Below are 15141 nucleotides of genomic sequence, written 5' to 3' on the forward strand. Positions count from 1 at the left end.
TTCTCATAATGAATTTTCTTTATAAGAGTAAAAGTTACTTATCTTCTACCATGGCTAGGTGTTTGTTTTTATCTAATATTATGTCATATTTCGTTTATAATTTTTAATTGATTATTTTTAAATTTTTTTCTAAGTTCTTTTTATAATTTAATTAATGTATTATTTTATTCTATTATTATTTATAGCAAAGTGCGATTATTTAAATTATCTAATTTTACTCATTTAGTATATCTAATACTCATATAACTAAAAAATCAAACTCTAATACTAATTTAAACACACAATTACACTTTTTTAAAGACAATACAAATTTATAATTTTTTTATAATATAATTTTAATTAAGTAGGGTCTTTTATTAATTTATAATACGTATAAACATATATTTTATTTTTGTAATCTTTTCAGAGACTAAATATGTTTAAATTAAATATTTTAAGAACTTAATAGATTCAATCGATAGTTTAAGCGCTAAAAAAACTTTGATTGATATACTATAAGGACCGAATAAAAAAATATGGAGATAAGAAAAATATGGAATTCAAAAGATTATAGACAAATTAAAAGAAAAGAAGTTTTATACAGGAACATCTAAGTGCTTATTAAATAAGTTCATTTTTAAACAATCAAAAGTTTTCAATAACTAAATTCATAAGCTGCCTAGAATCAACCTACCTCTGGAGATAATGTGTTGAAACAATCCAACACATCTCGAAAAACACCTCTCATATGTTGCAAAATCTCATCATCGGTGGTCAAATGCAAAACTTCCTGTGAATCAAAGGTAAAAATTATTGAATTTATAAGAAGAGTTAGCATTAGTGTAAAATATATATATATATATATAGCATCAAAGTTATATGTTCTAGTTAATATTTGTACAATGGTTTAAAATAAGTTCTCATCTAACCTTAACCTGTCGTACAAGATAACACCGCAGACCCAAGAGGAACAAAACACACTCTTGGTCGGTAGACAATAGGACTGGGAGTGATCCGTCAAAATATGCCCGAGCAATCGATGGTACCAATTTATGAATGACCAACTACAAAGAAGACCAGAATATCTTATCAGATGTTTTAAAACTAGAACATTTAGAGCTGTGAAGGTGCAGCTACTGCTACCTGCCATAGGTACCAAATGAATGACCCACTCGGTGATTGCCGTATTTTAAATAGTTGATTGGGAAATGTCTATTTTCAAATACACAACTAAACATATTTTCAAGTTTAAAAAAAAAAAAAAATCTTTTCAAAACTAACCAAACCTCTATTCATATTTTGACTTCAAATTTTTAGTAACAAATAGGGTAAACTACATTTTAACCAAATAATTTTATATTCAATTACATTTTGATCTCATCATTATTTACACCGTGCCTGTAGGCACGAGCATACACTAGTACATATATAAGGAAGAATATACAATGAATTACTTGAATAGACAAAATCAAACATATTAATACACCTACTTAAATCATGTAAGATGTTCAACAATTCATTAGAATATATTTCAAGTTTCCACTGACTCACCTCTATTTGGTGGGTCCCCCGGATGAAAGCTTCAATTCTCTTTTCATCAGTCAGATTCTCCCAAGGTTTCTTAGCAGGCACAGGCTCACCTTGCTGGACCAACTCAATGTTGCGCCTCAATATCCTACACCAATCAAACACAATTAACTCAATGTTACGCCTCAATATCCTACACCAATCAAACACAATTAAATTGACAGCATCAAAAGATTGAGGTTCCATTATCAAACAACCTCACAAAAAAAAAAAAATCTTACCTCAAGGCAAAAAAGTGATCAATGACAAGATATGCTAAAGCTCCGATGACTATGCGAGAGAAGGCTGTTGAACACATAAACAAGTTTCAAGCATTAGGTTCGTTGGATGGCTACACAAGCTTAAGATAAAAATACATATGCAAGAGAAGGCTGTTGAACACATGAACAAGTTTCAAGGATTACATTCATTCGATGGCTACACAAGTTTAAGACTTAAAAATAAATAAAAAATAAAAATAAAAAAAGAGTCTTACCTCTAAAAAGCTCATCAAATGAGCAGTTCCCGAAATGTCTAGCAACATGTGCCTCGTAATCATGTAATGGTATAATCATCACACATGTAATCTCAACCATCGACTTGTAAAGCAGCAAGGCAAAAATTAGCAATAAAAATGAAACTAGGATGAAATCAAAGATGCATTTAAAAGAAAAATATTTGAAGTGGTACCTTAACATGTCCAACAAAGAGTATTTTGAAGCCTCAACTCTCCCAAAGGTCCAAGTCCTCAGAGGAAGGGTTAGTGCAGACACCAATGTAATGTACTCTTCCTTTCTTTTGACGAAGTTGGGTAAGAAAATTGGCTTCCCTTTGTGGAACCTTACGACATTTTGGTAGATGTCTAAATTAGGGTGCTCAAACATTGGCTTGTTAACAAATAGTAATTAATTGAAATATGCATATAATATTATAGAAATCAAATGTATCAAATGAAACCCATTTAACCCCATCACATGGCTGAAACATTAATTTGAAAATCATTGTTTGCAACTCAACAAACTCTACCAAACTATAGTAAATAGAAAAAAAAACATAATCAGATTAGTGCAAACCTCTTCCACAACATCTTGTGCCATGTGTCCATTGTAGTACCTGTGGACATGCAAATTTAAACTAATATCAAGAATTTATAAGAGGATTCTTTCAATCCACTAATAAGGAATAGTTAAGCAACATTTCTACATGCATTATGAGAAAACATATATCCTTGTTGGTGCTACTTCATCTTCAAATTTAATGTCAAACATTTCTAACATACTTCGCTACTAAAATTTTATCCTACATAGAGGAAAATTAAAAATTCCCAAAGAGTATACGTATATCTATTTGTTTATTTCTAATCATGTCACGTTTCATATTTATTTTTTGGAATTTTGTTTATTCACACAAACCTGGCATAGACTGCAAAGGGGAGACACTAAGATTATATTCATATTTGGCAAGGCATATGATTTTTTAAGGAGTAGACCATTTTGAAAAGATTACAGGTTCAAAATAAGAACATATATTTACAACATCCTCTTTCATTTCTTCTCCAGTTCATGGTCCTCTTTGGCACGCAGTTTGTGATTTTTTAAAATTATTATTACTACTCATTTAAGAATTGTTACTACTATTAGTAGTATTTGGACATGTCCTTCCATTTAGTAGCAAGTCATATCATTTTCTTCAAATATATATATGAACTTATTTGAAAGCACAAACCAAATCCATAGTCCAAAATGTTAGGATCAAAGACACCCAGAAAATTATCTCACACACACAGAGAATACAATATTTACGTGGTTCGGCCCAATGCCTACATCCACGGACAGAAATGAGAATTATCACTAAAATGGAGCAAAAATACAATTACAGAGGAGGAGATAAAACTCACTCAACTCACAGCTCTCACACTCAATTTCTGATGATTTCAACTCTGCCCTCAACCTCTATTTATACACCAAAGAGGGAGAGCCTCATTGGTCACCACCTACCCTCTTCCACTCTCTAGTGGGGTTGGTAGAGTGGGAGAGCCACTTCCATTGGGTGGAGAAAGTGGGTTCTCCAATGGGAGCTCACATGGGATGATCCAACAAATCACCCCCTCAACTCATGTGAGGTGATCCAGTCCACACACTGCTGCTAATCTTGTCACGCCCAAAAGACCAACAGAATCTTCATCTCCTCACTGAGACATTGCATCCCCTGAAAGCTAGAGATAATACACCAGAGATACAAGAGGAGGAGGGAATCCTACATCCTCAACTCAACTCACACCATTCTTTGATTTGGAGAGAGCCTCTGCTCCTATCTCCCACAAATCTCTTCCACGCTTCCTGTCTCGGATATCTTCACTTGCTATGCTTGAACTTGCGCAACCAAGATATCTTGACACCCCCTGATTGGATGTCCTGCACCCCCTGCTCGGGATACCCTTGCATTACCGTGCAACTCCTTGCATGATGAACACTGGAGCAACTAGAAAACTTCAGAGTTTGACACATTAACATCCTCAATTTTCCTTGCTCGGAGCTTATTTCTGAACAACCAGCCTTTGCTTTCTGCACTTCAGAACAACTTCCCAGCGATCTCATACGCCCGTTGTCTGTGCTGCAATCCCTGATGTTCGGTTCTGTCTCACTTGTACGTCCGTACTGATGTTTGACAGTTAGCCCTTCTGCCAAGACAACTTCCATCGGTCTGTACAAGTTATCACTATGCAACTCCGTGCATAGTGCTTGCACCCCCTTATTGGAGTGCATTGCAAAGCTCACTTTGCGACTTGAGATTGCATCCCTCCCTTCCATGCATCTTTTGAGAGGTTGCAAAATGTCTCTAACACGGAAGCAAAAGAAACTCTCTTCTTTACTGGCATAGTCTCTACAGATTTGGTTTCTTTGCTCTGAACTTTCTTCAAGATAGGCTTCACTGGCTCAGATCTGTGCACCTTTGAACTGCCTCCTTGCGTTCCCGTGCACCGTTTTCGCCATTCCTGATGAAAGCCTTGCTCAATCATACGCTTTGGTTGCGTATGTTCTCTCTTTGTACCCTTCGACTGGCATTTGACAACACTCATCTTTGTCAAAACTTCTCCTTCCAGTCTGTACAGTTTGTTGCACAATTTGCCTTGCAACATTTCTCTATCACCACTACGTACATGAAGAACCCCGCCACTAGATGAGAAACAATTTCCTTTTAGATCTAGCATACTCAGGGAGATTAGATTCCTCCGTACTCCTGGCACATGTCGGACCTCAGATAAAATTACTTTTCTTCCATCCTTAGTAAGGAATCGCACTGTCCCTATGCCGACAACTCTGTTCACTGTGTTGTTGGCCATCCGGATAATGCTACCGCTGACTCTTCGGTAAGTGGAGAAAAGCTTCCTATCCGCACATATGTGGAACGTACACCCTGAATCCAAAATCCAGCCGGGTGTTTTCAACTCTGACGAGACTGTAAGCATCACCTCTTCATCGTCAGAGGAATGCACTGCAACTGCTGTAGTTGAGGGACCTCCGTGTCCCTTAGCCTTCTCTTTGGCTTGTCTGTCCGCCTTCTTCTCTGGGCAATCTCTTATTACGTGATCCTCTTGATCACAGTAAAAACACCTCCTCGTGTTGTCCTGTCTGGACTGTGAACGCCCTCTGCTTTTACTTCTTCCTCTACCTCTGCCCCTTTCTCTATCTCTGCCTCTACTTTCTGTGACAAGGGCATGAGACTGCTCTCCGTCCATCTCTTTCTTCCTTGCCTCTTCGTTGAATAAGGCGTCTGTGACCATCCCCATGGTCAGCTTCCCTTCGGGTGCAGAATTACTGAGAGAAACCACCAACGTCTCCCAGCTGTCTGGTAAGGAACTGAGTAATAATAATGCTTGCATCTCATCCTCCAACTCCATTTTGATAGATGCAAGCTGGTTCACAAGGCTGTGGAATTCACTGGTGTGTTCAGCAACAGACACACCATTCTTCAGCTTCAGGTTTATAAGCCTTCTCATTATCAAGGCTTTGTTCCGTGCGGTCTTGGACTGGTACATGCCCTCAAATTTCATCCATAGGGCATAGGCGTCTGTCTCTTGGGCAACATGGTGGAACACACTGTGGTCAATCCACTGTCTGATTTGACCGACAGTCTTCCGGTTATTTTTTATCCAGTCCACATCCTTGTCTCCATTTGGTTTGACCCTCTTTAGCGCTATAGGATCAAACAAATCTCTACAATACAGGATGTCCTCCATCCGCGGCTTCCATATCGCATAATTAGAAGCGTTCAACTGAATCATCGGCCCTGAAACTGATGTGGATTCCCCCATCATCTAGAAAATAATCTCTGTTTGAAAAACAGGCTTTGCTGTGAAGTCCGGACTACTCAAATTAGCCGGAAAAGCACTTCGGATTGCCAAAATAAAAACTGCAAATTTTTGAAAGTTTATTTGCAAAATCTGACCGTACGGATGTGTCCGAAATATTCCAAATAGTTGGAAAGTACTATTGGATCACCCAAATCGGACCTCAAATGGCTTAGATGTAGCCAAAACAATTTTAACGGTTCAGATCGGTAGAATCTGGTGCGCCTGCGAAGCACCAGATTAATCCTCCGGTTATGCTGACGTCAGGCTGACGTCATCGGCTCGGTCAGCGGCTCAAACTCGGTCAACGCGGCTCCGGCTCGAGCGGCTCGTGCGCGCGCGTGCGGCGCGTGTCGCGCGTGAACTCACGCGTCTTCTTCCTTCGTCCGCGCGTGGAGCGCGTGGGTGAGAGTGGGATCACGCGCCGTCTGCCTAATCGGCGCGTGGTGGCCGTGGCGAGACTGGGACTCACGCGCCAACTTCCAGGGGCGCGTGAGGGCGCGTCCGGCCTCCGTTGGGTGTGTGCTTTATGTTTCTGGACTCCTCTCGTCGAGCCCTTGCTCCTAGTATGCTCAAAATCTGATTTCGAGCAATACGATTTCTGGGCAGTTTCGAAACAACGCTCTGTTTTTCCGAAAAACGTACAACTTGGCTCTGATACCACTTTGTTAGGATCAAAGACACCCAGAAAATTATCTCACACACACAGAGAACACAATATTTACGTGGTTCGGCCCAATGCCTACATCCACGGACAGAAATGAGAATTATCACTAAAATGGAGCAAAAATACAATTACAGAGGAGGAGATAAAACTCACTCAACTCACAGCTTTCACACTCAATTTCTGATGATTTCAACTCTGCCCTCAACCTCTATTTATACACCAAAGAGGGAGAGCCTCATTGGTCACCACCTACCCTCTTCCACTCTCTAGTGGGGTTGGTAGAGTGGGAGAGCCACTTCCATTGGGTGGAGAAAGTGGGTTCTCCAATGGGAGCTCACATGGGATGATCCAACACAAAACACAGTAAGAACAAGTTGGCAAGATGCCAATACAACAAAATGACATCCAAAAAAACAAAGCAACTCCATCCCTAGAACAAAAATGCTTGATAGCCCGAAAAGGAGGGGCTCGAATGGCCTGAATGGGTGTTGGCTAGACGTCCGCCCGGACGACTGGGTGAAAACTTGTCTACCGCAGTTGTCACCTTTGTCGACCGTGGCTGTCAGTCTTCTCGTCGGACAACCAGCCGGACGTTCATCAAGATGAATTTCGAGCCACTCAAGCCAACCTCCTTTTCGAGATACCAAGCATTACTCTACCTAGAAATACATACACTCCTCAAAAACCTCATGTTTACAATAACTATTGGAGATCGCACCAACAACCAAGGTAAATTGAGAACATGAACCAAGGCAACCCCTTAGAACACAATGAACAAAAACTCATCAAAGATGGCTTTGAAGATCAAAGTTGGCACAGAATTCAAATTTTGCTGACTATTGAGAAATATGCCACAAAATTCAAATTTTCATAATCCATACTCCTTCAAGGTTACAACAAAATCATTAAACAGAGTTAACAAAGATAGTGAAATTAGTTTTTTACCCTTGCTTATTTTGCAATACAGATGCTCAATAATGTGAAATGATAAAATTACCCATCTTCTTTCTCTCTCTCAAATGGTGTTGTGTTGATGCAAATGTCTTTGATCCCTTTTCCCCCTCTCTCTACTTTTGCTCTCCACCCCACATCCCCCACATTATTTATTCAACCATTGTAGCCCAACCGATCACCACCATCCTCTGCATCTTCAATCTCTCTATCCTTAGGGGGTGTTTGGTGGGGCTTTTTTTAACCAGCTTATGGCTTCTGGCTTTTAAAAAGTTATTTTAGACTGTTTGGTTAAACTTATTTCAAACATCTTCTGATTCTTACAACTTATTTTAAGTCAAAAAAACTGATTCTGAGAAGCTGCTCACCCTTTGCTTCTGATTATCAGCTTCTGCTGTGGACATGTTAATTCACGGTTATACTCTTAGATTTTTTTATTTTTTATTTTTTTAAAAATAGAAAAAGACCCAAATGGACTATAAAATATTATTATTATTTTTTATGAAAAATATAGACAAATAGTGAATAATAAAAAATAAAAATTAATTGAAAAAGCTAATTCACAGCTTATTTAACAAACACTACTCAGCAACTTAAATCTATAATCCAACAGCTATACCAAACAGATTAACAATTTCTGATTAAAGTCATAACCTATAATCTGTTAAGCTATAATCTATAATCTGTTTTAACAGCTACACCAAACAGCACCTTAGTCTCACTCTGCCAACCACTCTCTTACTTCCTAAAATTTGCCTTTCGTTTTTGTAAGCCCTTTCGCCCAATGGAGAACCACTGCCACCAGATCCCCCACAAGTCCAGTTCCACCGCCAAGTCCCCCACCACCACCGCCACCAAAATCTTGACCACCATCGTTGCCAGCTACTCTAGCGTCACTAAAAAATCCACCACCAGCTCCTGGAAAACCAAACCCACCATACTCCCTCTTCCCCCCTCTTGCGTTACCTTCAACCCACTCCACTTGACCATGCGGTCTACGGCTGTCCACTCCACTTCCATTTTCCTATCTCTTTTTCCCCTGCCCATCTCCCCCAAAACCACCCCCTACCTCCACAACCGTTAAATATACATGTATATGCCATTATGTGATTGGTTGATGAAATTGGAGAAATAAATAATAAAAGTGAAATTTATGTGAAATGTAATGAAATTCAAAATGCAGAAGCAAACCAAACTTCATTTTAGTGCATAAACTTCACAAAATTGTGCAAAAAATGCACATATATTAATCACTAAATTTCACCAGAGTCAATTAACAGCAAAACGGGAACTTCACTACTCACTGCATAAATTGCTGGCATCATAATCAAACCATCTACCTGACTAAGGACTCACTAATGGTTTTCTTCTTCTTCTTCTTTGTTTTTTTTTTTGGCAACGACATTCTATTGGCCGATTGTTAAGGATCCACTAATGTGAAGAAAAAAAATTTGAACTCCAATGTAAATTTTACATATTTTTATACATTTTTTACCCATATACCAACGTTAACCATTGAGAAGGAGGACAGTGTAAAATGGAACAAAATTGCATACCTTGTCAAAAGCTTCAAAGAGGTTGATTGATATTCTTCCTGGAAAAATCAAATTGAAAGCATTTGAAACTTGAGCACACTTAAAAAAATAATAATAATAATAATAATAATGAAAATGAAATGAGGAAGTGGGATTGTAAATCACCTCCGGTGCATCCGGCAATGCGAACACATGCACAATTCTAACACCGATGAGATGAGGGAATCGGAAGGCAGTTGCGGAAAGTATTCAAAAACCTCTTTTATCTGAACCCTATGGGGGTCTTCTTCATTCAATACAGGCATAGCAGGGATCTCTCCCTCTAGACACACCTGCATATAACGTCATGTTTGATTGATAAGATTGGAAACATATGATATGATAAGGGAAAAAATTGACATAAATTTATATTTTTGAAGTTATAATTAAAAATATAATATGAGATATATTAAAAGATTTATAAATTATAATTAAAATATTATCATAATTATAAAAAGATAACAATTATAACTAAAAAAGGTAATGGCATAATTAAGATACATATAATACATTTTTTTTTAAAGAAAAAAAAATGGGTGTATAGTCAAATTTTCCTATGATAAATGATAGTTTTCCATGCTTTTTTTTTTTTTTTTTTTTTTTTTTTTTTTTTTTCTCTTTTTTTGAAGTAAAAAAATGGCAAATGAACAATTATTACCAACGTCAAGAAGAAAAAAAAAAAAAAAAAAATTTATTACCAAATTAGTGGTGGCTTTTTTAATCAATTATTACGAGGCATAGAATAAAATAACATGCAAAATATATATATTTATTTACAATTTATTTCAAATTTTAAAATTAATTATCTAAAATTTTTCTAAGGTCTTGTTTGGCTAGAAGATATTTAGCTAAAATAATCAATAAGACAAAATATTACATTCAATTCATAATTATTTTATTTTTTTTCTCATAACTATCAAATCAACTACACAAAAAATAATTGTCATCCCAAACATATTTTTTTAGTCAAATTAAAATAACTAAAAAGTCAAATAACTAACTAAAATAATCTATTCCCAAAATATATATATATATATATATATGCATTGATTGTTTACAGAAGCCCACAATATTACTTAAATTTTATTTTACTTTCTAATTCTTATTGATTATGAAATGAAGATCTTCATGTCATTCATGTAATAAAAAGAGTCTCAATTCACATAGACAAAAAAATTATATGTTACTACTAGACTATTTAATAATAATTTTTCAACAATCATTTAAGTAAACTTAGCTATTTAATAAGGAGATTTGAAAACCCTTAATGATAAATTTGGAAGCTAATCAATTAGTAAAAAAAAACTTTAATAAGAGTTTCTATTGACTAGCTCAATGCTTGATTTTTGGTTAGGTGTAGTTAGAGGGTGATTAATTAAATTAAGTTGTAATTGATTATGTAAAAGATAATTGGAATGCCACGACAGATTAATTAACCATAATTCATACGCCCTAGAGTAATTTTGATTAGCTTAATTATAGTGATTACATGACTGACCGACCGATATAGTACAAAGCTTTAACATGAAAAAGACATACCTGAACAGATTAATTAAGCATAATTCATATGCCTTACAGTAATTTTGATTAGCTTAATTATAGTGATTACATGACTGACCCATATGTTACAAAGCTTTAACATGAAAAAGACATACCTGAACGAGGCAGTAAATTGTTGGGCCAAATTGAGTCCAAGAGTCGGTGGGTCCTAGCACACATCAACATACTTTTTTAGGTAAGTTTTTACGAGTACCGTATGGTTGGTGAATTATAATGCACATTCAGGGGTTGAAAAATATTTTATATTGTAAAATATTTTTTTATGTCAAATAATTTTGTTTAAAAATAAATTTTTATTTTTATTTTTTAGTATTTAATTAAAACTTAAAAAAATTTTACAACGAAAAATGTAATAAAGAACTAATTATAGAGTAAAATTTTTAAAATAATGATAATATTCATATAGAATTGAACACAAAAATATTGTGCAACGACACCTCATTGCCTCATTGCCACATAAGAATTTTTACTTTCAATTAGAGAATATAAATGTGATACATTATACCTATATATTTTTTCCCTACAAATTTTGGCCTATTCTGGACAGTGTATTAAAAGTTACTTTCTAATTTTTAACCAATTTTAGGTCATATTATTTTTTACATTTTTTTCAAAAAAACTAAAGAAATCAACTTTTAATTATTTTTCAAAAAAACACCCCTTTGTTTAGAGTTGGGCTTATACATCGACATAAGAGATTTTATATATTTTGTCTACAAATTTTGTTTAGAGGTGGGCTTATATATCAACATAAGAGATTTTAAGAGGCATGTGGAACTTACAATAAGTTTTATTTTGATGATTCGAACATTAATTTTGTAGGACTTTCAATGTATATTATTCATGAAAAAAAATTAGTTTGATCGGATAATCATAAACTCACTTTATTATATTTGTTTCCGAAAAATGGACAACAAGTATATTTTTAAAATAGAGCATTAATTTTTTTAAACACAACTACGATAAAATGAAAATGATACGATTATTGGATAGATTTAATTTTTTTATGAATAATAATAATTGAAAGTTGTACAAAATGAACAAACCTGTAATCAACTCCACGGGCTCCTCAATTTCTCTAAAATTAAGATGTAAATATAAAAAAAGCCCAACATTTATGTTTATATCATTACTCAATAACAAAATAAGATAACAATTTAAAGCAATAAAAATAACAAATTCAAAATCTAATTCCCATCAATTGCTCAAATCAACCATAATACATGAATATATAAAAACAGTGAGGTTGGATATATATAACTCTCAATGATATTGACCATGAAAAAAAAAAAAAAAAAAAACTCAACGACATTTTAAATATAAATTAATTTACACTTTTATAATGAAAAATATTTTACTTATTTTTTAACTAATTAAATAGTAGAAAATTTATTTTACTCTCAAACAAACCGAGAGCCCAACTAAAAAATTATTGTACTTGACAAAAAAATTAAAAATATTTAAAAAATTTTAATTGTAGTCATGAACTATAAAAGGAGGAGATTAAGCCCTCGTTTGACATGAATATTTTTGGGATTAAAAGGTTATTTTAGTCATAAAAAGATAAAATAGATTAAAAGGAAGTGCTGCTATTAGCACCTACCAAAATTCTTTGGACCCCAATCCTAAACCCTAAATTTTAATAATATTTTTTTGGACACTCCACTTATTACCAAATCTACCCATATTCATAATATTTTCACAATGAAATGCACACCCACCTAATTTTTCATCCATCTCCTTCCCTGACTCACTCAATCTTCAGAGTTTGGAGCTTTGGTCCAGTACAGCTCCTCCGACCTCCCCATTGTGTAAGGATGGTAATTCACTCTCATACCCTTCTTCACTATTGTCCCATCTGGCAACACGTCGTTCTTTAAAGCTTGCTTTCTGTCAATGGGAATGGGTGGGTAGAGTCTCATGGTCTCGCTCAGCGACGCGTGTGTGTAAACCATGTCTTTCACTTCTTCGTAGATTGGAGCTTCAGATTTCTCATTGACTTCTTTGAGAATCTCAGTTTCTACATCTGGGTTTTTGGAGACAAGCCAGAAGAATCAGATTAAAGCGGCCGAGGTGGTGTCACGACCCGCTAGTATGAAGCTGATGACAATGTCGGTGATAAAGTTTTCATCTAAATGCCCTGAATTCAAGAATCTTGATAGGAGATCAGCAGATTTGAGTGATGATTTTGAATTTGTTCACCACTGTGTAGCCGAAAAAATGTATTTTGTTCAGAACTGTTTTGTTGAATAATAATGATCCTGTCAGCACTGTTTGTCCGAACAAATTTGTTCATCACTGTGTAACTTGAATCCATTCCAATTCACAACTTAAAATAACATGAATTAAATACATTCAAAATACATAACTTAAATCCATTCTAATTCACTCTTTTCCATTCTAAGTTAGTTTAACAAAGAAAATTACATAACTGACTATCTGCATTAATGTTCGGAACCTATGTATTGAACGAAAGGATTATGTTCAGTACTGTATTACCGAACATAATTCTAATGGTCAGCAAACCAATACCGAACAGCTCGAACGAAACAAGAACGACTGAAAACGACCGAGAATGTTAATATAAGACAGATAAACTTATTAATGGAACGTCGGTCTCACTAGAATTGTTGTCCTCGTCCTCCATTGCTCTACACAGTGAAATAAGTGATGAAGTATACGTTATAATTGAAGCAAAACTTCCAAGTTCAATAGCGTTGATGATGGTGATGAAGATGACACATTCAGGATTTAAGATGATTATGAAAAATAATAGATTTAGGGTTTATATTAGTTGATTATGAAAAGTAATAGGTTTAGAGTTTACAAATATGGAATACGTATAGTTGGAGTTGGGGGTGGGGGGTAGGTGTCCAATATTATAGAGTATTAGTTCTTATTGATAGGTGGATGTTCCATTTAATAATGTCTTTTAATGTAATTTTACTTTAGGGTATAATTGTAATAAAAAAATTATAAAATGGGGGGTCTAAAGAATTTTGGTAGGTACTAATAGCAGCACTCTTAAAAAGTTAATAAGATAGAATTTCATATCTAAGGCCTTATTTGACAACCTTCAGTTTTAGTGAAAAAAAATCAAAAAGTCACTATAAATTATCACATCACTTTTTCTATTTTTTTGAACATCTTTTCATAAAAAGTAAAAAAGTTACTAAAATAACATGTTCCCAAACGAGGCCTAAACTATAATTATTTCATTTTTTCTCTTACAAAAATAAAAAAAACCAGAAAATTCATTCCAAACGAGATTTAAAATAGCCAAAAAATTAATTCACATCCCAAAGGAAACCTAAATTATTCATGGATGAGCTGTGAAATATGCATTTTACGGCACCCATTAAGAAGTTGCCACATCAACAACTCTTCAAAACTAAGACTTCGTTTAAAATGTGAATAAGCTTTTATTTTTTTAGTTTTTTTTATTTATTTATTTTTGACTATTTTAGCCTAGAGCCAAAATAGTCCTGTTTGAGATAGATTTTTTTTGATTTTTTAACTTTTGTGAAAGAAAAAAAGTAATGATTATAATTTGAACGTAATAACATTTAGCCTAAGGGGTTGTTTGGGATGACCTAAATAAGTGTACTTTTTGTCTTTTTACGAAAAGATGTGTAAAAAAGTAAAGAAATGATGTAATAAAAAAAAATAAAAAGATGAATTATTTTTAAGTTACCAAACTTAACTTAAGTCTAAATTTATTTTTTTTTATAACTAAAATAACTTAATCCATACCAAACGCACGTGCCAAACGACTAAAGGAACAAAAGACTTTGCATGTGCATACTAGGAATTAAATGGGTTTTCGTTTTTCCCCCCTCCTAATGTTTTTTTTTTTTGTCTGTTTCATTCAGTTTCAACATCCATATCCCTCAGTCTCCTTCTTCCTTTGATTCAGGTTGTGCAATCAAGTTGGTTCCAAGTTTTACAAAGTGATTTGCAACGAGCATGATCTGCGACGCCGACGAGCATCATGTTACGGTAAAAATGAAAAAACAAAATATTCCTTCTGAGAGGGTAATTTTTGGTAAAAATTGGGCCGAGCTGTGTGATGGGAATTGTGGCCCAAAGTGCCAAGGACTGGGTGAAAAAACCGCGAAGTTATTCCGGCCCAGGAGAAGTATAGTTACTCCGGCCCAGGAGAAGTGTAGTTACTCCGGCCCAGGAGAGGTATGGTTACTCCGGCTCAAGAATGTGTAAAGCTACTCCGGTCCGGAGGCAACTTGAAGTGAGTGCGGCCTCACATTTAGTCCGGTCGTGACATATTATGGTTAGATCGGTCAGAGCTTGCTACTTGGAAGCTTGGTCTAAACACACCATGGTTGAACAGGAGAAAGCCGAGATAAGGAGTAGGAGGAGAAAACCGAGCTAAGGATAGTTCGGCCTTCTCTGTGGCTCAGCATAGCCAGTGTTATTTCGGTCATGTGGTAGTTCGGCCATGATGAAAACCATCCCACTTGGTTTAAGCAGTGGGG

General features: G+C 35.1%; 1 protein-coding gene across 2 annotated transcripts; it reads right to left on the reverse strand.

Moving 5' to 3' along the window:
* Positions 1-547: 547 nt before the first annotated feature.
* On the reverse strand, positions 548-9396 carry LOC114270980 (uncharacterized). 2 transcript variants are annotated; one of them, XM_028212604.2, is made up of 9 exons: positions 9215-9396; positions 9071-9108; positions 2619-2658; positions 2236-2385; positions 2042-2144; positions 1788-1851; positions 1531-1654; positions 909-1043; positions 548-769 (listed from the first exon to the last, which is right to left on the reverse strand). In XM_028212604.2, the coding sequence occupies exons 5-9, from the start codon at positions 2139-2141 to the stop codon at positions 665-667; spliced, it is 528 nt and encodes a 175-aa protein (XP_028068405.2). In that variant the 5' UTR covers positions 2142-2144; positions 2236-2385; positions 2619-2658; positions 9071-9108; positions 9215-9396; the 3' UTR covers positions 548-664. The 2 variants fall into 2 exon arrangements, with proteins under 2 accessions (XP_028068405.2, XP_082724073.1); XM_082867947.1 differs by having other exon boundaries at positions 2236-2658.
* Between the last annotated feature and the right edge of the window lie 5745 nt (positions 9397-15141).

Source organism: Camellia sinensis, chromosome 5 (assembly GCF_055761805.1).
Source record: "Camellia sinensis isolate YWXY chromosome 5, ASM5576180v1, whole genome shotgun sequence".
In the NCBI taxonomy this organism is placed as follows: domain Eukaryota; kingdom Viridiplantae; phylum Streptophyta; class Magnoliopsida; order Ericales; family Theaceae; genus Camellia; species Camellia sinensis.